Consider the following 27179-nt stretch of genomic DNA (forward strand, 5'->3'; position numbering starts at 1 on the left):
TTCATATTTTAAAATAATTTTTTTCATATTTTAAAATAAATCAATCCATATTTTAAAATAATTTTTTCCATATTTTAAAATAAATCAATCCATATTTTAAAATAAATCAATCTGTATTTTAAAATAAATCAATCCATATTTTAAAATAAAATTTCCCATATTTTTAAATAAATCAATTCATATTTTAAAATAAATTTTTTCATATTTTAAAATAAATCAATCTATATTTTAAAATAAATCAATCCATATTTTAAAATAAATTTTTTCATATTTTAAAATAAATCAATCAATATTTTAAAATAATTTTTTTCATATTTTAAAATAAATCAATCGATATTTTAAAATAAATCAATTCGTATTTTAAAATAAATTAATCTATATTTTAAAATAAATTTTAATAATTTTAATTTTTTCACAGACCTTTAAAGATATAAAATCATGTCTGCACGAAGAAGAGTTCGCGCAGACGTTTGAAGAATTTTTGTCTCATAAAAATCAAATAGTCTACAAAATCCAATATCTACGCATCCAATATCTGCACGCGACACAGACATTAGAGCTTTACAGTAAAAACCTACTTATCGTCAAAATCTTGATTTAAGACACGAAAATACATGCCGGTTTTTAAAAGTTGGTCTTTGGTTTGGGATATTTGTGTTTATCAAGATTCATTTGCTGCGGTGTCTCTGTTGCTAAGTATTTCTCTCTTTGCTGTGATGCTCATTGGAAATCTCAGTCAAAACGAGGTTTGGGGTTCTTTCAACTGTTTATTCCTCTTTATCATTCACTTAATTCAACGTTTTCGGTTCCTTTTCACATTCATGAATCATGTTGGTGTTCTTTATCCGTTCTTTGCATTTATTTTCGGTACTTCATTCAGATTTTGTTTTCTTGGGTTTAACGAAATTTTAGTCTGTTATTTGATTTGAATGTAGAAAACAATGATACCCCAAAATTTTGAACAATGAAAATTGGGAAAGAATCATGATCAAACTAGATATAGAATGAAAGAAAGTCATCAGAAACTGGGGAAATTATAAATAGTTTGATGTTACTGATGTTTGCATATGATTTGTTGATCATCTGGTTCAATTTTTAGTTGATTCTAACTGGCTAAATAATAGCGTAATGAAAACCATCGAACTGGAAACCTTTGTGAACGAGAACATGTTTGATTTACATTTATTATCGAATGAATAGATGTTGTTAATTGAGGATATAAAAATAGGTAAGCTTAAAGAAGCAGGCTAGTTGTATAAATAATGTCCGGTAACATAAGTTTCTTATTATATACTTTTAATAAACAATTAAATATATAAAAGAGGCGTTGCAGAACCTTTATGTTCTTACATGTCAGACCCTTAGATAATGGTATGGCTCGGTTGGTTCATTCTTAATTCAAACTTAATACGGTTAGATGCTAGCTAAATATCATGTAGATTGTAGCCTCATAACTTAATTGTTAGAGTTTTCGTTTAACTTGATTGTTAAGAGTTTTATTTTCTATTTTCTATTTACTCTGTATTCTACGTCTTATCTAATTAAGAGATTAGATAGGATATTAATTAGATTAAGTTAACTCCTAGTAGGGCACAAGAATTGTGTTCCTATTGTATCTTCGTTGTAAATCTTCCCATATAAGGCCTAACCTATGTAATTGTTTTTGAAGTGAGAAAATACAGAGAATTCAATTTCTTCTCTGTTCCAAAAACTTTCTTCTCTATTTCTACAAATCATAAAAGACAAATTACTCTTGAAAGGCATGACTGGAATCTTTCTACCGAGTATTCTATTGATGAGTGCCTACTTATGTGAAACTGGTCTTAGATTTTCAGTCTTATTCCACTCTACTGATACCTAGCCTTACCTGTAACTCTTCTATTTGGAAAATTGGAATTTATAATCCCACTTTTATCGTAGATGCGAAGAGTTCTAGCATAGTCAGTTTGAGTAAGAGGAAGTGGGAGTTGGGGTGGTGTTGGTGCTTCATTTCCAACTAGTTTTAACTCAAAAAGCGGAAGAACCAACTTTTTCTGCACAGCAAAATTATTGACAGTATTATCATCACATTTGGAACATCTGAGATCAGTTAGACTTAGATCTTTTGTTTCTGATCTTCAGTTTTCTGAATTGTAAATGGCTTTTATATTTTTTTTTCACAAAAGAATGTCTTAGATTGTTATAATTGCTGCAGTCTTTTGCCTAGTTATGGTACATGTGACCCACTATGAAGGTTTATAAAGTTTGTCTATATTGATGACAAAAATAGTGACTAAAAAAGGGGGGGGAATGTCTAAATGTATTAGGGAATCATAGTAACAATCCTGGAACTGTTATGGATTTGCATGTTATATAATGGTATGAATTTTATTGTTTCACTCTTGAACTGAATACAATTAGATGCAAGCTAAATATCCGGTTTGTCTGCATTTTTAGTCTTATTCCACACTACTGATACCTAATCTTACCTATTAGACTTGTATTTGGAAAAATGGAATCTATAATCCCTCTTTTACGGTAGATGTGAAGTGTTCTAGCTTTGTCAGTTTAATTAAGAGGAAAAGTGGGGTTAAAAAGAAAAGAGCAAGAAACAACTTTTTTGCACAGCGAAATTATTGATAGGGTTATCATCACATCTGGAACATTTGAGACCACTTAGACTTAGATCTTTTGTTTCTGATCTTCAATTTTCTCTATTTTAAATGGCTTTGATATATTGTTTTTTTTTCATACAAAAAATTGTCTTAGAATTGTTATAAATGTTGCATCCTTTTGCATAGATATGCTATATGTGACCTGCTATGAAGGTTTGTAAGTTCATCTAGATTGATGATAAAAATAGTGTGGCAGAAATGGTCTAAAAATGCGAGGAACACATAAATATTTGGTATCAATTGTAAGATCTAAAGCATCAGATTTTGATTTGAACATATCATAGCATATTATGAGTAAAAGCGGTTTCACTCATCCATTTAGCTTAGACAAGAATAAATGAAATATGTGATTCCACCCCACCCCCCTTTTTCTTTGTAAGCATAAGCCTTGATGTCGAAAAACTAGCTGTACATAGCATGTATTCTATTATGAGTAACCTCTTCATAAGCATAAGCCCTGATGTCGAAAGACAGAGTACCTTTTGCAGTGTTTCATACAGCTATACTGAATTTACTTATTGTGGTCATTTCATCATTACTATTAACAAAAATGAACCATTCTGCTAATTTTTAGTGTTAGAGAAAATATTTATTTATACAAATGTATTGGAGAAATATGGCTGTATTTGTAAGAACCCATTTCCCAATAGAATTTTCTGGCTTAAGTCACACTATTTACACCTGTTGTTATGTTAACTCTATAGCCTACTAAACCTCTTCATAAGCATAAGCCCTGATGTCGAAAGACAGAGTACCTTTTGCAAGGTTTCATTCAGCTCTACTGAATATACTTATTGTGGTATTTCATCATTACTATTGACAAAAATGAACTATTCTGCTAATTTTTAGTGTTAGAGAAAATATTTATTTGTGCAAATGTGTTGGAGAAATATGGCTGTATTTGTAAGAACCCATTTCCTAATAGAATTTTCTGGCTTAAGTCACACCATTTACACCTGTTCTCATGTTAACTCTATAGCCTACTATGTTACCATGTTAAGTTCTTTTCATATATTTGGAGGACCATACTCCTATACTTGTGCTCAAATGTGTAAAACATAAGTATTGGAAAATGAAGAGTCCGGATAACATTTAGTATTATCCTAAGAGGAGTTCTTCTGTATATTTGTTCCATATGATTATAATCCCTAAAAAATGAGGTGTATGGATTCCTTGATTGACAATGAAACCTGACATGAAACCAAAATATCGGTCTTAACCAAAATATCTAGCATCATGCAATGATCTGTCTGCATTTCAAATAGAAATGTCACATTTCGTACTAATTTAATGTAATTAATGGAGGTCTGGAATTATTACCTATTATAATTTTTAATTATCTTGTTACCATTTCTTAGCTGATCTTAAGTGACTTGCCTTTTTGCGGAAAATGTCCGGGTAGGTTGCTGTATGAAGTGTATGGTGCTCTGCAAACCATGTGGCCCTAGGGTAAGTTGAGTCACTAGGACAACTTTACACCAACAATGAATGAATTCTGTTTTCCAGATAAAAAGGTTTCTTTTATGAAGTAATTGCAGTATCATGCAAATCTTGAATTATTTAGTGCCATTATATTTTCCTATTAGATAAATTTGGTAGGCTTATTTCATTTTTTTTGCGGCTATGGCAGGTATATTATGGAATTTAACTTCCATTTCCATCCTAGCACCTGAAGCATGATTTTGTTTAATCATGCCAACCTAGGACACTCGAGCTTACTAGTCAGTCCTAAAAGGAAAATAGAATAGTTTATTTTTATTACATCTCTGCCATTGTAATATGTGGTAGGAAGTAAAGGTGACTAATCGAAAAACGGGACTTGGATGACTCCGAATAATTGGTCTAGCCATCAAAGTCATATAAATAACATGTTTTTGTTCTCCATACTTTACAAATCAATCCTTTAAACACTTCTTTTTGCTGTTCTAATAGTTTCTGAATGGCAGGATCTTTGCTCAAGGTCAAGCGGAGAAGGAATCAGAAGTCAACGGCACAAGTAGAAAATGCTCTGCAGGATGCTCATCCTGGTGGTGTTGCTAATATAGATAAGCGTGCCAACTGTGGGAAGCTGGTTGCAGATGAAATCAGCCAGGATATTGCTAAATTTTTGGTCAATATGAAGAAGCTTTTTGAAGAATACTCAGATGCGTGTAAAAATCTGAAAGCTGCAAAACTTCGAGCTAAGCAACTTGAACAGATGAAGATGGAGAACCAAAGAAAGGGCCTATGGTTGGTGGAGAGACCACTTGATGAACTCAACCCTGAGGAGTTGCTGGCACTGGATGCAGAGACAGCGGAGTTTATTGAGAAGCTGAAAAAGCATCGTCAGGAACTTTTGGCCAAGGGTGCCTCTTCAACTTCCATGTCAGCAGGAGGAAGTAATGCTTCCCCGAATTGATCTACCAATGGTGGTTCTTCTGTGGATCTTCAGTAACGTTATTTTCCGAACATTATTGAAAATCAAGAATAATAATAAAAAAAATAATAAAAATAATAAAGTAGTTTTTCCCATGTCTACCATGTTTTCTCTCTCTTTCAATTTGCTTGGTTGATTCAATTCATGAATGACGGATTTGTGACCCAGGTTGAATCCATGAATTCATGTAAGATGCTTTCATGAGAGGCTAGGCATAGTTGTTTGCATATACTTGAAATACATGGAAAAAAAATGGGGAGACTGACAAACTGTTATAGTCAGTTGAGGGACTGAAACTCCCTTATGGTCTTGTTTGAACTCGTCTGATGGGTGATTATATTTGTAATGCCTTAGTACTGTTTGTTTTTATTGGAAAAAAAATTGAAGCTGGTTTATCTACATGAGTGAAGTTAAAAATGTTTGGGGATGCAAACACGATTATTTAAATTTTGAGTTGATTGTGTTTATGTGATAGAAAATGTACAATTGAAGATTTATTACAGTGAAGTGTGCTGGGCTGCTGGATGTATTAAGAAATCTCTGTGAAGAAATATTCTTAGAGATCAAATAATAGGTGATCACATAGAGTGTGCACATTAACATTTCGAAGTATGCATTAATGTATGAAAAAAATGATCTCGTTTGAAATACGTTTTCATGTGATCATGAAACACAAATTTTGAAAACAAATTAAATATTATTGTACATATGTTAAAAGTAGAGGATTTTCGAAAATGTACAATTGAGAGGATTTTTTGAGAGTTGAGATTATCCATCATAAAAGGAGGATAGTAAGAACATAATTAAGAGAGTTCAACACTACCCAATGAGAGAGAAGAATATTGGTAAAGATTATGAAAAATAACTGAAGACTAGAGAGATGGCTTTCTCAATGGAAGGGACCAAGATTTTTCATTGTTTAATGTTAGATGGAAGGTCTTTTCATAATAATAATGTTACCAAGAAATCCTAGAATCAAAGGACAATCCAAGCGGAAGTTAGGATGACAGAGATAAGGTTAAGAGTCTAGTTTTTCAGATCGGTTTTAGGTTTTTGGGCAGAATCAGGTTGTATTGCTTTGCCAACTCTACTGGTCCTTGTAAGTTAAGCAACAAATTCATGGAATCAAAATGATGATGTAAGAGGGATCTAGACACATTTGCAGGAAAAGAAACTTTCCTTCTTAAACAAAAGACTTTCAGAAATATATTCTGTTGAATCAAAGCCTATGATTTTCATTTTTGCTAGATGGAGAACACAGTTTAAACATATACATATGTGGCTTATGGAACTTGGAGTGTTAATAATTAAAAGTAGAACTGTAAGTACAAAACAAACAATTCCAGTTATATTATCAATGCAAGTACAAAACAAAACTTTGATGGCAATAATAGTCATATAGTGAACAACAGAACATCATTTTCATTCTGCAGCTACATGCTCACCATCATTTCCCCCAGTCTTGGTATCTGCCAAAGTCCTAATATCGTCACTTGCATTGTTGTCCTTGTAGGTCTTTGAAGCATTATTGTTGTCATTCTCAGCCGAATTCCCATTATTGTGAGTGTTACTTTGAGCAGCATTGTTGTTTTCATTCTGACCTGCATTTTCATTATTGTAGGTATGAGCCATATTAGTTTCATCCTGATTTGTGGTTTCCCGGTTGTTTGTGTTTCCCTGAACACCGTCATTGTTATCATTCTGGCTAGAATTGTCATTGGTGCTTTTGTTGTCATTGTTTAAATTCTGGGAAGCATTATTCTCGTTCTGACCTGCAATTTCTTTGTCAACAATGCTCTGAGCAGCATTGTTCTCATTCTTAACTGCATTCTCATTGTTGGTGTTGATTCGAGAAGCTTTGTCATTCTCATTCTGACTTACATTCTCACCGTTGGTGTCAATTTGAACAGCATTATTGTTCTCATTCTGACTTTCATTCTCGCTGTTGATGTCAATCTGAACAGCATTATTGTTCTCATTCTGAGTTGCATTCTCACTGTTATTGTTGTAATTCTGGAAGGCCTTGTTCTCATTCATACCTGCTTTCTCATTGTTGGTGTCGATTTGAACAGCAATGTTATTCTCATTCTGACTTGCATTCTCGCTGTTATTGTTGTCATAGTTCTGGAAAGCATTATTCTCATTCTGACCGGCATTTTTGTTGTTGGTAATGCTCTGAGCAGCATTGTTCTCATTCTCACTCGCATTCTCATGGTTGTTGGTGTTAATCTGAACAGAATCTTTAACCTCATTCTGACTTGCATTCTCATTGTTGCTGGTATTGATCTGAATGGCATCACTGATCTCATTCTGACTTGCATTATCACTGTTGCTGGTATTGATCTGAACGGCATCATTGTTCTCATTCTGACTTGCATTATCATTGTTGTTGTTGCTCTGGGAAGTATAATTCTCATTCTGACCAGCATTCTGGTTGTTGGTAACACTGTGAGCAGCATTTTTCTCGTTTTGACCAGCATTCTCATTCTTGTTGTTGCTCAGAACAGTATCATTGTTCTCATTCTGACTTGCTTTCTCGTCGTTGCTCTGGAAAGCATTATTCTCATTCTGACTTGCATTCTCATTGCTGCTGTTGTTCTGAGCAGCATTTTCATTTAAACTTGAATTGTTATTATCCTTTTCAGCAACATCTTCATTTGCATTTGCATTATCATTAGTGTTGCTCTGATTGTCTCTCCCATTTACATTTGCGTCATTGTTGGTATCGTCTCCACTCTCATTCTGACCAGAACCGGCATTATAATTAGTGTTCAAGGATGCTGTCCTCCCTTTGGCAATTGAAGAATCAGAAGAATGAACTTCTTCACTCTGACCAGTATTTGAATTCCCGATTTTGTTCAACGAAATAAGTTTTTCTCGTGTACCCTCCACTCCAGAGTTAGTGTTGGATTCATCAATCTGAACTCCGTCATTTTGGCTTGTAACTGAAGATGAAGAATCTTTGTCCGATCCTCTCCGTGCATCAGAGTTCTCAATCTGCCCCTTTGATTCAACAGACTCAGAGTTACTGGTAGAGCTTGCAGAACCACTGTTAGCTCCATTCATGTGCTCAGTCAAAGCAGCAATTGCATTTAAATCTAACTGTCCACCATCACCACCTGATTTGGATTTCTCCAATTGTTGATCATTTTCATTATGAGTTGAATTGGATGTTGCCTCTCTACCATTCTGGTGTTCATTTGAGTTTGTATCTGTCACTGAAGCCTCCGTGCTCTCATTACCACTCTCTTGATTGTTTTCAGTTGCTTCATTTTCCTGCACGTTTGACTCATTAAGATAAACATTTGTTGCTTCACTGTTACTTGATCCTTTCTCCTGGTCAAATTCATTTTTACCTCTGTTTTCCAATTGCTCAGACTGGTTGGAATTTTCTGAACCACCTGTCTCATTCTCAACTGATACATGTTGAGTATCATGAATTACTTCGCTTGAAGCATCACCCCCCTTTAAGTGTTCTTCTCTTGCTTCTCCATTGTTCATTTCAGTTCCATCACGGACATGATCATCTGATAAATTTTCAATCTCACCTCCACTCTTCTCGGTCTCTTTCTTGCCGCTTTCAGCAGCATTACTCTCTTCCCCAATATGGTTATTTTCCTTCTCTAGACTCTCTTTGGTGTTTTCTTTCCCCTCAAGTGCCTTATTTTCCCCTTCCTCTGTGTTAACTTCACTCTCTTTGTTTTTACTGTCCTCTTTACTCTCTTCTAACCCTTTATCATCGCTAACATTCTCTTTAGTCTCTTCACTCTCCAGGTCTACGCTTTCCTTCTCTCCAATCTTAGTGTTCCGACGTTCTTCATTTTCCTTCTCTCCATCTATAGAATCTTCTCTGTGATCGGCTTCCTCTTCTGCCTTAACATTATCGTGCTCGCCCATCACATCATCCTCTCCATTCCCTCTTGCTACACTTTCGGTTTCCTCGAGCTTGTTATCTTCTTCTCCAATCTTCCTTGCTTCCTCGTCTTCATCCTTGACCCGCACATCCTTAATAACTGTTTCCTCTGCTCGAGGAAGGTCCTTTCTCCCCAACTTTAAGACTTCCTTGTTGGATTTCTCGTACTCGGCTTTCTTCTCACTATTGTGCATAACTTGGTAAAGCAGCCAAATGCATATAGCAGCCAGAACACATATTTGGAGAGCATGCTTTACCTTCAACCCTTTGGATCTTTGATTCCTGTAGGATGAAACCCTCGGCATGGTGCACTCCCTCCAACGAACCTGCCCCAAAACATCACTTTTCTTTTGTATTTACAGTCATACACTACAACATCGAGAAAATTGGCTAACACGACAGAAAGAAAATGAAAACTCAAGCAGACAATGTTGTTAAAATGCAATACATGCAAAGGAAAATTCAGATCATCCCATGAACTAAAGCTCAAATGGTAGTTTACCATTAACATAAATATATTCAATTCAAATTTCCATATGAGAATATGATCGAACACTAATATTAACAATTACAACCGATCCAGTCCACAGAAAATGACGATAAATAATGAATGAACAAGAGGAAGGTTGACAAAATTCCGAAAAGATATCAATGAAACACCTTTCAAACACTCTTACAGCTTTAACCAAGACACAAAATTTAACCTTCACGTCTTTTAAAGGTAAAAATGACAGAAGTAAGTTAAGAAGACGTCTTATGAAGACAGATCAAATGAAGAGATGAATACAATGCAGGATCAAAACTGCACTAAAAATCTGAAACGAATCAACCACTTAAATTTTAAAAGCAAACCCAGTTTTAACAACCGAAAATTAAATTGAAAAAAATTGGACAGAGACTCACCTTCAATCCTAAACGATCAGGAAGAACTAAGAATGGAATCTCTTCGCTTTTAAAGTGAAAATTCAGAGAATGGTTATATTTCCAGAATTTGGACGAAATGAAAAAAAAAGAAACTTGTTTCAAGAATTAAAAGCTACGGGGTGTGTGGAAAAATGAGATTGGATCTAGAAATGGGAAATCAGAGAGCTTGTAACACATAAATGGTGCATTCGTGCTCCTTAGAATGGCATCCCATTGATCTCTGCAAAACTAAAAATTCTCCTTCTCATACCCTCTTTTGTCTCCACACTCTTAATGGCGCGTGTAATTACATTATATGTATACTACGCCGTTTTCGTATCAATCGCTTTCAATTTGGGTTATAAGGTCTTATTTTGATTGTGATCCTCTATTATACATAAATTATTATATAATCCATGTATTTTAACTTGATATAATTCAATCTCGTGCTTTTATAAATTTATAAAATAATATTATACATTTTAGATAATGGAATATAACGTTAACTTCCTTGTCTCACAATTCTTTAATTTCATTAAACTGTATCAGTTAACTTGTATTATTATTTAGAATCTTAGATAATTTACCTAAAATCATAATTTAACCTAATTATAAACTCTTCTAACTAAAAATACTGACTTATTTCCTTAAGGGGCAGATAGCGGCCACGTGTTATAATTGACATACGAAAAGTGGGTGATCGTAGTTTTATCGAAACCCTTTCTTCACCCGCACAGGCTTTAGGGAAGATTAAGTTTGATGTAGAGAAATGGAACGTTAGTTTAATGAGTTTAAGTGGGCATAAGATTTATGGTCCTAAAGGAGTTGGGGCTTTGTACATGAGAAGGCGGCCACGGATAAGAGTTGAGTCTCAAATGAATGGAGGTGGGCAAGAGAGAGGGATTAGGAGTGGGACTGTGCCTACTCCACTTGTTTTCGGGATAGGAGCGGCATGTGAGTTGGCCTTGAAGGAAATGGAGTATGATGAGAAGAGGATTTAAGGTTTGCAAGAGAGGTTGTTGAATGGGATCGGGGAGAAGATTGATGGGGTTGTGGTGAATGGGAGTATGGATAGGAGGTATGTTGGGAACTTGTCATTTGCGTTTGTTGAAGGGGAAAGTTTGTTGATGGGGTTGAAAGAAGTGGCAGTGTCTAGAGGAGTGCGTGTACTAGTGCAAGTTCGGAGCCTTCTTATGTGTTGAGAGCATTGGGTGTGGATGAGGATATGGCACATACTTCGATTAGGTTTGGGATTGGGAGGTTTACTACCGAAGAGGAGATAGATAAGGCAGTTGAGCTTACTGTGAAACAGGTTGAGAAATTAAGGGAAATGAGTCCGCTTTATGAGATGGTAAAGGAAGGTATTGACATTAAGCAGATTCAATGGGCGCAGCATTGATCGAGCTCGGAAGATAGGTGAGGCTAGTTTGGATAAGAATTGCATGTTGAATGATTATGCAGAGCTAGAGCCTAGAATTGTGTCATTATATCCTGGTTTTGTTCTCTCATCCATGTACACTCCTTGATAGCTTTCTTAGCTAATTTACATGATTAGAAAGTAAATCTTGCACTTCATCAAAATAGGGAGATCCTATCTTGATAATAGAAACAATAATAAATGTTTCTGCTTTAGCTGTAAAGTTATTGAATGTTTTTGGAACTCTGAGATCACTGTGATGGATACCAAATAATATCTAGTTTTATGTTGCTTTTTATATAATGAAATGAATTAGGGTGATCTATTCAGCGGTAGTCATTACTTATAAATTTATAATAATGCTTCGGTTCTTCTACCATCGAAATAAGTGTGAAGTCTCCTATCAAATCAAGCATTGTGAAGTAGACATCATTCTACATTGGATTTACCTCTCGCAAAAGTGCCTACTTTTGTGAATGCATTGAAAAAAATTTGTAATAACACGTTTCCCTTTTCTGCCAAGCTGCTGAGTTGCTTTGGCTACTGATGCATGGTGCCTCTTGTTTCGCCACTTTGTTGGATTAAATTGTGAATTAGGCTGGAACCAGACTTCTGTAATTACAGTGTCCTCAAATCCTCATTGCTGATGAAGTCTAATACTGGTCTCTAGGTTGAAGAAAAAATATAGTATTAGATTGCATCTTGATAGCCATTTTTTTCAACGACTGTTATTTAAAATTGCTGATGAAGTCTAATACTGGAAAGTCAACTTGAACCTTGAGACGTGTGCATAGAAAGTAGTCTTCCCAGAAAATATGGTACTCAGGCATGCCCGACATACACAATGCGAACCTGCCTTTGGGTGAGCAAATCTTCTTTTCTGAATGTTAGCTCTCTGTATTTATCCAAGGAATGGGATTTCTCAAAACAGGCAACTCTGAGCTTTTATTTTAAGCTCTCATTATGCAAACTAAAAACCTCATAAATTAGAGATGTAAAATAGGAAGGAATCGAAGGTGATTTGATCCAGTGAACCTTGTAGCTTCGGTCTTACGCAACACTTGCCATTTCGGGTTTTAGGTAATATTACATTCTCTCTGTTAACAAAGCATTTCAGAAATGACATTTATCTTAATTTCTTAAAGTTATTTATTATAAACAAGTTAACATAACATAACATTCTTAATGATATGTTTGTAAACTCACGTCTCGATATTTATATTTTCATAGATAATTTTATATTCAGTAAAATAAATGTCCCCCTAACCCTGTTTCTCCCCCTCAATCTTCTATTTTGAAGCAATCATTAAGCCGTTGTTAAACATCATTAACAAAGCTTCTAATATCTGGTAATCCAATTAACATAGTCGTCCCAGTCCGATATTACAATTAATCATTATTTTTAGATAATACAGTGAGATGAGATCAATGCTCAGGACTGGACAAAGAATTGATAAAGGGTTGCATTTGGAATTCGGATTAGATGTGCAGCTTAAGACGAAAACCCACTTTGTTTTTCATTCTACGACTTTGGATCTTAAGTTCCCTGTTCATAGCTCGTACACTTAACAGGCAAAGGACAGAGGATTCAAACCTTGAATGACTTACTGAGGTATCATCATCCATGTTCAAATTAGTCCTTTTTTCGTGCTATTGTAGTTGGAAAAAAATTGATTATTATTTACGTAGCTATGACCCCATGACTTTTGGTTGTTGCAGCCTTGTCGGGCCTTTAATTTATCTGCTGTCATTCAGGAATTTGGTGTTTCGCAAGCTTAGCTACTGTTTAGTTGATTGGTTTAAACAGCCAAAATTGTTGTACGTATGGAACCAAAGTCTTGTCTAATCATCTCTACATCAAGGATGCTGGAAATGTATTTTGTTGCATATCCAAATAAAAGGAAAATGATAAAAGACTGATAAAAAAATTGTCAATTAAATATCTCGTCAAGTTTTAACAATTGATTTTTGTTTACGGTGACAAAACTTATTAGGTTTGTTAATAAGTTGACTATACACATATGACTATCAACTATCAAATTTTATTCTATAAAAAAGTGATCTCGGCCGAGGATGATTTGTTATATCTCTGGATATCAGACAACTTCTAAAAGTTCTAATTAGAGGGAGAAGTCTTTCAAGATAATTATTAACATAGATTTGATAATTTCACGAGAATATTCTCCAAAAATATAATCTCTTTATTAATAACTAGTGCAAGTGTTGTGCAGAAATTATAGTAAAGAAAAATAGAATCTTTGAAGAAGATGATGGAATTAAGGGGTGATACATGCACCAAACGTCACTTCTCCAAAGATGATGGGCTAACTCTTCTACTTGGCCCAATTACAAGCAACTGAGTCAAACTCTTAAAAGATAGCTTTTAGGCTTCATTCCTGACTTTCATTTACAAGGAATCCAAGCCCACGTAGAGATAGAAGAATTTAAGGAGGGAAACTCTTTCATCCTTCCTCCTAATGCTATTTGGGCCTTCAAACCCAAAGGTGAAGGTAACCCAAAACCAAATTGCGAGATTCATGAAGATGACCCTGAAATTAATTTCAAACCTCCATAAATTACTAAAACCTATATATAAAGTATCCATTGTTGGAATATAAACCATGAATCACTTGTCCTAAGTAGATTTTAGTTATTTAAGTTGTTTTCTTTATTTTATTAAGACCATGCCCAAAGATGGTAATTATTTGTAATGACAAAACCCTAGGAAAGCCCATCATTTCCACCTTACCCTACATGGTTGGCCCTTCCTTGTTCTCTAAAGCATTGTCGCCCCTTCATCTTTTAGAAGACTTATCTGGATCGTCCATCAAGCTAGAGGTTTCATCATGCATTCAAAAGCCTTGATTTTATCATAATTATTTGATCAAGAATTGAATCAACAGCTAACATTCATGCCGCCCATCCTAGTTCTGTTAGGACATTTTTTATTATTATTTTATTACAAACATAGGATGTTACAAGGACTCCTCCTCACCTATATAAAGGAGACTACCCCTTCATTGTTTTTCATCATCTTTTCTTTAAATAATAATACAATGTGATAACGTTTTTGCAAGAGTTGGTTGTCTAGTGCTTTCGAAACATCTTTTCGTTTAAGTTCTTCCAAGTTTTTGAGAGAGAGATCTTCACACTCCGGTTTTCATTCTCATTGCGATTAGGAGGGTTGGTTAGAGTCGTATTGCCGAGTTTGTCTTTTCATTGCAACTAGGAGGGTTCAGTAGCACATATCCATCTATATTTCATCTCCATAATCCATCATCTTCTTACTCCATTATCACACCATCATCATTACCAAAACGCTAGGTTTGCGTTAAGCTATATAACTATAGGGGTAAATTTTCAAATCTCTTTTTACGAAGATCCAACCGTCAGAATTTTGATTCGTCTTCTTCGTTGCAATCCTTATCTCATTATCTTTCCAACGAGTATTCATTGATCCAAATCCATTCAAAACAGCCTCACGCCACCCATTATAAGGGACGATAACTTTAATTCCTCTATTACATGTTTTGACTTTTAGTTTATCTAATTACCCTTGTTTTCCTTTTGTCCTTATTTCATTAGAATTCTATTACCCTTTTTTTTTATTGTTTTAACCTATTATTCTTGTCTTAATCTCAGCAAATAAAAGCCTTAATCCAATTACCTTGTTGCCACCCACATTCTTCATTCATCCTCTCTTTCTTTGATTGAGTCTAGAGCTTTCTAGGTTTCATTCCTCGATGAAGATCAACGATCATCATCTTCTGCCACTTCTCTATCAATTGATATCAGATTTGAGATGATTCTTGAAGAGAATCAAGTTTTCTTGATTGTTCTTGCGAGCATACTTCATCAAGGCACCCCAACGGAGCTAGTTGAGATAAGTTCATTGTTTTCATGTTCTTTTCAATTTATTTTAGTTTATTTTCAATTCATTCTTGTTATTTTGATGTTTTCCATCAAAAAGAAAATAAAAAATCAAATAAAAAAATAAAAAAAAAAACTATAAAAAATCCAGAAATCACAAACGAAGGAATTTGAGACTTTTTTTTATAGGTACTTGCATTATCCTAAGATAAATCTCTATTTCAAATTTCGGACCAATCGGACTTTATTTGATCCCTCTGATTCCTTATTCAAGATTATTCGGTAGATTTGAGCACTAGTTCTTGTCGATTTTTTTTAATAATTTTACATGAATAATTTGGTGCTTAAATTTTAAAAATATAAACTAAACTCATTTTAAGACATCCAAAAAAATTATAATTTTTGGATATCGAAAACCCCCTCAAAGATGTTGCTCAAGTTAATCCAACCAATTAGGGTTTTTTGGGTTTAGTTTTTTCCAACTTTTTTCTTTGACTCTTATTGCTTTAGATTCTTTTGTTTTAGATTTTATTATTACTCTGCATCATCTAACACATTATCTTCCTTGTTTTATTAGGATTTAAGAGTTTGCATACTTCTTTTTCTTTGCGTTCTCGTTAGCTTGGAGTCTTAACTTTCTTTGGCCTCTTAGAACCCTTAAGTAATGTTTTCTTCCTTTTCTAGTGATTGAACTCTGATACGAACATTGGAAAGATTTTTGGAGAAGAAAGTTTTAAAGAGTATAAGATTGACGTTCTTGTCTCTCGTTGTGTTACTTCCTTGGAGTGACTTGTGAGGTTTCTTGTTTTATTTTCACTTAAATTTTTTTGAGTGTTGTGATTTTAGGATGGGACAAGAAGCTTTGAACAATACCTTAGCAACACTTGAATGTTGTAAATCAACAATCCACTTTACTGTAGGGAATTCAACAATGGCTGGATAACCTAAACTTGTTCATACAACAACAACAGATTCAACTACCACCGGCCGATAACCCGAGACAAGACAACAAACCAAACAACTTCATGGGTCTCAGGCGTACACAACCCAGTTTCAAATGTGGGAACTGTTCGCTAAACCAAAGTTCACAATTCCTCCATTCAAAGGAGACTATGATCCAAATGGTTACATCGATTATGAAGAAAGCATTGATCTCATGTTTTCCTACCATGATTGTACCATTACAGAACAAGTACCCCTTGTCACTATGAAATTCGTGGGCTATACTCACACTTGGTGGATGCAGACTCGAAAAAAAAATCATGAGAAACCTCTTTCTGCCAACACACTACACAAGAGAAGTAAAACAAATATACTAGGAGATTACTAGAAAGAGTTACGTGGAAGATTACTACAAGAAGATGCAATCTTTCATAAACCGAGCAAACATCTCTGAAGAAAAGGGATACACATTTTCTCATTTTTTTGGTTGGTTTAAACACAAACATAGTTGATCTTCTTGATTTTCATGACTATGAATGTCTAGAAGAAACATTGAAAAAAAATAACAATTAAAGCATGACTTTAGAGAAGGTTCAGATTCAAAGACAATTATCAAGGTAAATCCTCTTCTTTCCAAGGTACTTTATCTGATCTCACTCTTTCTTCTACTCCTTCTGTCACGAATAAGAAATCAAGGGATGAAAAGTCTAAGGTGGCTAATAAAGATATGACTGAAAACCCTAAAAAGATAAAAAAAATAACATGTTTGCTTTAAAAGCAAAGGGTATGGTTACATCAATCACGATTATCCGAATTTGAAAACAATGATAATCTGGTAGGAGAATACTAGATGGCCCGATTCAGAAACAGATTGTACCGATCATATGAAAAAAAAAGACAGAAATTGAGTCGGATAGTGATGGATTTGACAAAATATGCTTAGTTGTGAGACAAAACTTAAGCATTCAAACAATTGATGGCTTGGATATTCAAAGAACAAACATCTTTCACACAAGATGTCAGATAAAGGATAAAGCTTTGTCGTAACCAGTTTTCGTCCGGTCACGAAATTTTTACTTGGCGGGAAAATAATGTGAATAAATGGTTTTTAAAATATTTTAAGGAGTCGCCATCGGCCTTTTGGGTCAGGTAGGTCGAATACCTAAAAATTATCTTTTAAAAGAGGTTTTAGGAAAACATCAGTTAAAAGATAAACTGGTCTGCGTTTTAACCAAAAATTCATTCTTTTTTAATAATAAAAAGGGGTTCATGGTCGATTATGTTTGGGGAAGGATTAGCACCCCCACAACGCCCAAATTGGTACTTATTAATTATAAATTGTCTCTATTATTAGAAATATTCAATTGTATTTAATTTATGATCTTGTTATTTCACATTTATTACTATAAAAAATCTATTAATAAATAAGATATTTATTTAGAAATGTCAGAAAAAGGATTCTATGTGCTTTAAGACAGCTCCTTTCTTAATATTAAAAAATAAATAAATATTAATAAAATAAATTAGTATAGTTTATAAAAATTTATTTAAGAATATCAGAAAAGGACTTCTAGGTGCTTTAAGAAAGCCCATTTCTTAATATTAAAAAATATAAATATTTAAAATATGATTATTATTATTATTATTATTTTAAAAGTAAAAAATTTAAAAAATAGGATTTAAATAGAAAACAAATAAGATAAATAAATAAATATTATATATATATTTATATGACTTAAGATAATACTAATAAAATAATAATAATTTAAACATATATAAATAATAATAATAAAACAAAATTATAAAATTAACTTAAATGAATAAAAAGGATCAAACTATTAGGGATTAAAATATAAAATATAAAATTTAAAGATATTAATTCGAATTATTCAAAAGATATGTACTGATAATGTAATTTAGCCTTAATTAGTCATTTTGTGGTTTAAAATAAAAGTTATTAAAACTTAAAACTATAATTCGAAACATTAATATAATATAAACATTAATAATGCAATTTAACCATAACCCTAAACATATATATAAACATATATAATTAGTGGAGAAAATATAAAAAATAAAATTGAAATACCAAATTAAAAGACATATAAGTTGATTTTGGTGACCATAATGTAAATTTATAGAACATGAATGACTGCGGAAAGGGTTTTACCCTTATTAAATTACAGACATTCCCCTCCCCAAAACGACGTTGTTCGGGGAGGGTATTTAAATCCAAAAACCGACCTCCTTGGGCCAATTTATTTCATTTTCTGGTTTGGCTTCTCTCTCTAGAGAGAGAAGCTCTCGTCTTCTTTGGCCAGAAAGAAAACTGGTCACCGGCCGGCAGCCATATTCCGGCACCGACACTCCCGCCGGTCACCATTCACGGTGGCCAAAATTTTACAAATTAACCCAAATCCTCCGTTTTTAAACTCTAAAGCCAAATCCGATACCCTTTTCTCCTAAAACCCTCCAATATTTCCTAGATCTAAGGAAAATACCTTCGGTATTTTCTGTTCGACGGCGGTTTGGAGGGCTCCGACGGACGTGGTAAGTTTCTCTCCCTTCTCTTTGTTTTTCTTTTTTGAATGGTTGTTTGTTGATGTGGTATTTGGCTTGTTGTTTGGATCTTTCGCCTCTGTTCCTGGTGGTTTTCTGCTCTCTGTTGCCCTTTGTCGCTGTTTGTTTTTGTTTCTCCCTGGCTGTCTCCTTTCTTTTTTTACAGGTGTGGTGGCTTTTATAGCCACCATCGAGGCTCTTGTCGGACCGATCCCAAAGATGAGTTCTGGTGAGTCACCGAATCTGTGGTGACTCATTGAAGAATGAGACATGTGGGCGGATGAAATGCTTCTTCTGGTAGCTTCGACGGTTCGTGGCAGTGTGGTGGCATCATCGGAATGGAGCACCTAGCAATGGGAGTGTCGGCAACGGCTGGAGGTAGCATCTGGCATAGGCGGCACCTCGTGTTTGCCCTAGGGTATCATAACCCTAGGGTTTTGTCTAGAAGCATCAAGACCGTTGGATCATATTAGATCCAACGGTTGAGGACCTGCGGTGGCTGGGGCTAGGGTTAGAAAACCTTAGTTGATATGTTATAAACCCTAAAGGGTTTGGGCCAGATGTTGGGCTTTGGGTTTTGTAATATATTTGGGTTTGTTTTGTATTTATTTGTAATAAAATAATAATAATAATAATATATTAATAATAATAATAAAAATAATAATTAAGAATAATTTTAATGAAATTAAAAAATTAGTGTCTACAGCTGCCCCTTTTTGCTCATTCTTGTGTTAACAAGAATAGAGCAAAGACGAAAAAGACAATAATTTTTTCATTTGGCCTCTATTGAGTATGACGGAAATGTTTGAAAACATCATGAACTGAAGGGCTTACAGATGACCCAAAGGTTTTTGAAAACATCATGCACTGAAGGACTTACAGATGACCCGAAGGTTTTTGAAAACATCATGCACTGAAGGACTTACAGATGACCTGAAGGTTTTTGAAAACATCATGCACTGAAGGACTTACAGATGACCCGAAGGTTTTTAAAAACATCATGCACTGAAGGACTTACAGATGACCCGAAGGTTTTTGAAAACATCATGCACTGAAGGACTTACAGATGACCCAAAGTTTTTTGAAAACATCATGCACTGAAGGACTTACAGATGACCCGAAGGTTTTTGAAAACATCATGCACTGAAGGGCTTACAAATGACCCGAAGGTTTTGATAACATCATGCACTGAAGGGTTTACAGATGACCCGAAGGTTTTTGATAACATCATGCACTGAAGGACTTACAGATGACCCCGAAGGTTTTTGATAACATCATGCACTGAAGGGCTTACAGATGACTTGAAGGTTTTTTGAAAACATCATGCACTGAAGGACTTACAGATGTTGGAAATAGTTTACTAAGTAAAAAAACTATGGAAATCATTTTCTTACTTTTCAACAATTTCATTTTTAGAAAAGATTAAATGAGAAATTTTGGAAATCGTTTTGTCATTGAAATAACTTGTTGTTTGGGTAACATGACCCAATTAAAATAATGTATCTTCTGTGGATTACGTCCATCTATTCTTCAGATGTTTGTGTGATTTCTGCATTTGAGGTTTTGAATTCTACTTTCTTCTTGTAAGGTATTGTTCATCATGAATATTCTTTTTCATATGAAGATCTATAAAACTTCATGTTTGAATGCATTCAGATGTATCAATGTAATGCATTGTCTATTGTGTAAATGATGTTCTTATGGATGCATGAATGTTTATGCAATCTTCATTTGACTTCAAAGTGGTGAACTAGCTCTTCTTTCACTTCATCATTTATTGCCAGGGTTACCTTTGGATAACAGTATAGCAACTTATGCTATCAAGCTTGTATCTCTGAAAAAATCATCTGATCAACTTGTATCTTTGTGTCTTCTTTGTTTCATTTAAGTCTCAGAAGAAATGTTTCATTTATGGAACTCTTGTCGTAGTCAGAACTATGACCTTGATGCCCCATTTTGTCTTTGATAACATCGGCTTTCTTTTCTTGGACTTGTGTAAAAATCCAATAAAGCTTTCATCTTTAAAAAGAGAATCTATCATCTTTGAGAAAATCTATCATCTTTGAAGAATGTAGATGTAGATATACCTGACTCAGCAGGGATTAATTAAGAGATCATATCTGTTTTGAGAGAATCTATCATCTTTGAGAAAATCTATCATCTTTGAAGAATGTAGATGTAGATATACCTGACTCAGCAGGGATTAATTAAGAGATCAATATCTGTTTTGATCTGACTCTTGCAACACATTATAAGGAGGATGTATCTTAATTCCTTCATGTCTCCACATCTAATCAAATCTCAATAAGGCAACTTGGACCATATCATGTCGAGATGCTTAACAACAACCTATCGTTCAATATTTGTTGGCTCCACTAGTTTCTTGTTGTTAAAATTTCTTCTTCCCTTTTGTGGAAAGAAATCTTCATCATATCTCATTTCAAACTTTGGGGTTGAAGAAAACTTTATCTCAGATCAATAAATGAAAACACCATATGATAGCAACATTGGTTCAGCACCATAATCACTGGTTCGGAAAATATTTAACAACACATTTATCATCTCATGTGGTTTCTGCCCAGATGTTCATAAAACATTTGACAACGCATTCATCTCTTCCTATGGCTTCTGTATAAATTTATGGTTAAGGAAGCTCTTTGCTTAGTGTTCAAAGCTTTTACATGATGTCACAAGACCTCTTGAGAACAAAACTCAGGGGGAATATAGGTGAGAGGTTGGTGTGTTTCATGATAAAAAATTTGGTCAAATTCACAAAATATGCTAGTGATGAATTGAATAAGAGATTCCAATTGATCTTAATATCGTCTCAGGTAAGGACCAGTGTGATATTGGTCACATTTTCTTCCATAACGAGTGTTGTAGGAAGTAGAAACACATCAACTATAGGAACCATGTACAGAAGGATGTTCATGGAATTCTTGCAGCTGGGGATGAACCGCACATGATAAAACCAGAATAGATGAAAACTTAGTTCACCCTGGCTGACAATGATAACCACAGTAACAACGGGAATAAGGGTAATATACGTAAACAGAGCCTCTTTATTCAATGTCATCAAGTAAACAAAAACGGATGTGAAAAACAACTTTGTAACCCCAACAGTACGGTTGAAACTAACTGCCAGAAATCTCAAATAAATATTTCCAATCATCACTGATACAGAGAAAGCAAAATTCAAAGCTGAGATTTTGAAGCACTGAACCCTAGATCGAATAGTCTGCATGGGTACCATCTTTATCTATACAAACATGATGTATCTTAAAAAACACGATGTCATGTGACACATGGTTAAGAAGATTGGGTATTTGAAACCATACTTGCTGAGTAGATATTTGTTCAACAACAATACCCTGATGCAACTGCCTAATGAACGAAGCAATCACGTATAATCAGCTCGACTGTCACTGCTTCACCATTTTCATTCTTCATACCTTTCTGTCTCATTGGAAATATTTGCTCAAGTCAATGATTTTTCTGCAAAATGATATAGGCCTTGAACATGCCCCAACATTGGCTAATACAAGCATTCAAAATGCGTCAATATTCTTCATTCTGATTGAAAGGGGCTTTCAGCATGCCCCAGCATTTGATGATATAAATGTTCAAAATACATCAACATTCATGATTCTGATTGAGAGGGGCTTTCAGTATGCCCTAACATTTGCTTTTTGTTAATCTGAGCCTTCAAAATGCCACACATGGATCTGTCTGAAGTAACCTTTAAAATGCCCCAACATTTGCTGATACAGGTGTTAAAAATGTATTCACATTATTTCTTGTTGAGATGAGCCTCCAAGAATGCCCAAATATTCATATTACTATGAGCATTCAAAATGCCCCACCATTCTATTCCTGGTTGAAATGGGCTTTCGAGATGTCCCGCATGGATCTGTCTGAATTGGGCCTTCACAATGCCCCTGACATTCTAAACTGTAAGGCTTACTTTCAATGTCTGTTTGACTTGAATATCATGATCCCCACAAGGTCCAGTTTTGACAATGCACTATGGTGTGTACTTGTGGTTTTATCCATGCCTCAAATCTGTTTATCTTGAATACTCTCATTCTGGTGTTACAAAACAACATTGTTTAAGTAACTTGAGGAATGCTCTTCATGTTGTCATTAACTTTAAAAATAATCAATCATTATGACAGAAATGTATGAGATATGTGCCTCTTCTGAATGAGGTGACCATTTTCTGGATCTGGAGGGGTCTAGTCAGACAGAGTGGTATAAATCGCTTGGTAATTCATTTCAGGCTGACACAATGAACCTTGTTTTTAGTGAAGGCTATTTATGGAATATACTTTTCCATGCAACATGTTGATTCTGATAACTACTCATCTGATTATGAAGCGATCTTTCAGAATGATTTCACATATATTGATAGTTCTTCTGATACCAAGGAAATCCTGAATTCTAATTCTGATGAGGAGAATAAACTGTTATACTTGACGAAAAATGAGGAACTCAGAGGCTGAGGCTTCAATAGCCATGGAGAAATGTGATCCGGATTCATCAATTGCAGAGTTGACATATTTTATATGTGCTGCTCAAATGGTTAAGGCTGCTGACACACTTCTTTCGGTAGAAGATAGGAAACCATTATGCAATGACCCCAATTACAAGAAAAGGCAAAACTCGGGCTATGATATTTGTAAAGGAAGAAGCAGAGAAAGCTTGAAAAGAAGTTTCTCAATAAAAGATGATTATGCAGTTCATCTTCTAAATCCAATGATTAGTTTTGGGGTTCCTACTGAACCAGATCAAAAAACTCAAAGAACACTTCCAGAAGATGCTATTGGGCCTCCTTATTTCTATTACGAGAACGTGACACTTGCTTCATTTGGTTTTCCATTGACAAAGAAATGTTGGCCTTCCTTCGAGTGTCCAGAAGTATGTTCTTGATGAGTGCCAAAAATTGAATCTGGTATGGGTTGGAAGGAATAAAGTTGTTCCACTTGAACCTGATGAGGTGTAAATTCTTCTAGGTTTTTATAAAAACCATACACAAGGAAGAGGATCTGCCAGATATATGTTCCCCGATGGTATCAATGTTTTGTCTCTTTTTTCTAGAATCAGTGATGCAGAGGTTACCTTATACTGTCTTGGCATTATACTGTCTTGGCATACTTTTGAAAGCAAAGGTGCAAGAACTGAATGGTGGTCAATTGGAGCAATTGATTAGTAGATTTGTCAAATTCGACCTTGTTGTCGGTGGCATTCCGTGTAATAACCTTACCGGAAGAAATAAACATCATCAGGATGAACTAGAAGTTTTTTGTTAGTGCATTTTCTTGCAATGGCTGCTAAAGTGATTGTCTCTCATACTGCTTCAAGATACACACCCACATATCCCACTCTTCCCGAACCATGGAAAGGTTTAGTTAAAATGGGCTTTCAGTATCTCCCTTTAGAACAAGGTAATCATTCTTGATAAGTTGCTGATAATGTCACAGGAAAGCATCATAAGTTCAATTCTCCAAACTTTCTGGCTTCTCAGACCACTTGATTTCAAGAGTGCTTCATCATTTTGGCCTGACTTATTCTTTCTCTTCAATAGGGGTAGAATAGGCAACCACTAACTTCAAGGACCTTCCTCATTTGAGACTGTCCTGTTTGAAAATGTTTTTTCTCCTTTCTTTATTGAAGAATGACAGAATTTGGTAAAGTATTGCCCTTTACAGGTTCACAATAGAATTAAATCATAAGCCATGAAAGTAATGAATATCAAATAAATCAACTACTCTTTTAAATCATTCAAAAATCATAGTCCTATGGCAAGCGTCACAATTATTGACTGATTTAAGGTGTAGGTTGATTATGGTAAAGTAAGGTCTCTAAGGTCAGTCAAGCATATATGTCTCTTTGGGAACTTGAAGTAATGATTGTTATGCTCATCTTGTAGAGATACTTCTCGTTGTTATGCTCGTCTCGTAGAGATACTTCTTGTGTCCCGACTCTCAGGAACATCTTTGGGATGTGTGGTGCTTCATTAAGAGCTTAAGACCATCTCTTATATTGTTGTTGCACCATTTAATATTCAAGCCGCCTTTTCAAGTTTTTAACTCGAATCCTCCTTTGGTTCCAAGATGTTATTCAAAATTTACATCTTGAACCCCCTTTTATCATTTTTCATATCATGCATTAAAGATTTTAAAAATCAATTTTTGCAAATAAAAATCAATCTTGAGAGGCGGAATGAATTCTGAAGATATTCTCTTTTAATTAGATGCCTTCAATCTTGCTTTGCTTGACTTGGATATACTTTGCTGGGGATTTTCCCATGAGATTCATTCATTTCCAGTATTTCTTGCGCTTCTTGTTGAACATGAATCTTTGAATTACTTGTACTTGATCAATCTTGTAACTCGAGGCTCTGTGAGTCACTCATATTGGTTCAAATTTTTCCTTTTTTCCTTTTTTTCCTTTTTTTTCAAGTATAATATTTCTTGACAGAATCTGATTTTATTTGGTTTCTCAGAACTTTCCTGTTCATTTCTGCCAAAACCAATGCTCCTCCGGAAAAAGCCCATTTTTTACAACATATGACCCTTCCCAATTAGGCATCCATTTCCCATGGAAATCTTAATGTATAAGCAAGATCTTTTTAGCACTAGATCACCTTCTTGGAATTCTCTCGGATGTACTTTCTTGTTGTGATATTTCATCATCCGCTTCTAATGCATCTGCCATGGTAAATAGCTTTCAATCTCTTCTCATCAATAAGGTTTAATTGATCAAATCGAGCTTGGATACCTTCAACCTCCTCCAATTTTACCTCCTTCAAGATACAAAGTGGTGGGATCTCAACTCAAATAGGTAAAACTGAACAATAAGGTATTGCCCCAATGATGTTCGAACAGTAGATAAGGCAAAAGGTAGCTTCTCGTGCCAACCCTTGTAAGTTTCAGTGATCTTTGCAATGATCCTCTTAATGTTCTTATTTGATACTTCAACTTCCCCCTTCATCTTTTGGCGGTATGTCACTGATTTTGTATGCTTGATCGCAAAGTTCAGTCATCTTATATATAAAAGTGTTTGTGAAAAGATGTATCTCCAGGTGGATGAATATTCAAGATTAACTTTCATTTACATGAAAACAATGTAATTAATGCATGATATATTTATTTAAATCAATCCTTTTTTCTTCTTTGAGTATGCCCCAATTACTCAAAATTATCTTCGATAAGTTGGTCCATAATGCCTCATCTCATCTCTTCTTGCAAGAAGGTTCACGGATAATTGAAAGTTTGGTTCTTTTGAGGTCATTTGGTTTATGATGGTTTTGTGTTTGGAAGGACAAATGTGTGACTTATGAAGTCATGTATATGGTGGAAGGTAGTATCATGAACTAGTAAATATCTGGAGTTGGTCTCTCAAAAATAGGTAGAGATATTTCTTCAGTCTCAGATAATTATAGTGTCAGGATTTGGTTTTTGTAAGGATCAAGTAATTGGCGTTGGATGGGATATGGATGATATAATTTTACCACTTGCCAAAGATCTATAACTCTTGAAAAATTAAAAGAATATTTAATCTACTTGATACTCAAGAATTTCAAGATTAAAACTTAATTCCTTGTTCATAACCATAAAAGCAACACAAATTTATTTATTGCACAAAGGGCGGAGAAAATGAACAAAAAACAAGTTCAAACAAGATGCTGAAAGTAGAAAGGTACTACAGTGGTAGATATCAACTTCCACTTGTTTATCTATCACGCCTCATTATAATGTTAGGTGTGTAATAGGACTAAGGTTTTTGTCCTCATTTGCCCCCCATTTATTGATCATCTTTTGTGTCAATTTCTTTGGATAACCCCTTAAATACACAAATCTTTGCTTCTTCCTGATCAGTCTCTATCATCATCTTCTTCTTCCCCGAGTGGAAATTGGGCTCAATTTTATATTCAGAACAGCTTCTTTTGGTGATGACATTTTTGTTCTGATTTTGAATGCATCTTACAGCTGTGATTGGAGTAGTATTCACCAGACTCTTTATATTGCCCACTGCTTCACTTGTCCTTAGAATATCTGATATAAATATTTGAGGTTTCTTCAAAGTTATATTTTTCCCATTCATTCTTAAACCGGTGGGCCATTCTCGAATTACCTATGTTTTCATTTCTTTCTCATTCTTTAGTATCAGAGAAGTATCAGGAGTTGAATCTATCATACATACTTTATATTCCTCAATTTTGCCTTTTTTTCTTTTCAATATCTTCTGCTGTATGATCTTCATTTGCCTTGATTGTGTTAACTTTATTTTGGGGTTTGAATCCCGATTGTTTGATCAAAATGGATTGACTGTTAATATCCACTCTTATGATTTTATGAACCAAAAGGTCTTGAACTTGTCTTTTGAAGTTACCGCAATTCTCGATGGAGTGTCCTCGGATTCCAGCATGATATTCACAAAAGACTTTCTCATTATACCATCTCGGGTAAGGAGGCAACAAAGGCTTAGCCTGACATGGGCCAA

The 27179-nt window shown here is 34.5% G+C and overlaps 1 protein-coding gene, 1 long non-coding RNA gene and 1 pseudogene across 2 annotated transcripts; 2 read left to right on the forward strand and 1 right to left on the reverse strand.

Annotated features, from left to right (window-relative positions):
* The first annotated feature begins 584 nt into the window (after positions 1 to 584).
* Positions 585 to 5174, forward strand: LOC120165622. Its single transcript, XR_005519838.1, has 2 exons — positions 585 to 746; positions 4601 to 5174. It is a non-coding gene; the product is annotated as an uncharacterized LOC120165622 (long non-coding RNA).
* Positions 5175 to 6225: 1051 nt separating this feature from the next.
* Positions 6226 to 10004, reverse strand: LOC120165642 (uncharacterized protein DDB_G0290685-like). The gene is made up of 2 exons (XM_039175114.1): positions 9887 to 10004; positions 6226 to 9309 (listed from the first exon to the last, which is right to left on the reverse strand). Exon 2 carries the CDS (start codon positions 9286 to 9288, stop codon positions 6493 to 6495), a length of 2796 nt encoding a protein of 931 aa, XP_039031045.1. The 5' UTR covers positions 9289 to 9309; positions 9887 to 10004; the 3' UTR covers positions 6226 to 6492.
* A 176-nt stretch (positions 10005 to 10180) lies between these two features.
* Positions 10181 to 11449, forward strand: LOC120165596 (annotated as a pseudogene).
* The last annotated feature ends 15730 nt before the right edge of the window (positions 11450 to 27179 follow it).

Source organism: Hibiscus syriacus, unplaced genomic scaffold (genome assembly GCF_006381635.1).
Source record: "Hibiscus syriacus cultivar Baekdansim isolate YM2019G1 unplaced genomic scaffold, ASM638163v2 tig00111584_pilon, whole genome shotgun sequence".
Classification (NCBI taxonomy): domain Eukaryota; kingdom Viridiplantae; phylum Streptophyta; class Magnoliopsida; order Malvales; family Malvaceae; genus Hibiscus; species Hibiscus syriacus.

Bases quoted from the DNA above. Each gene is read 5' to 3' on its own strand.
- LOC120165642 (XM_039175114.1), bottom strand. From the start codon at position 9,288: ATGCCGAGGGTTTCATCCTACAGGAATCAAAGATCCAAAGGGTTGAAG.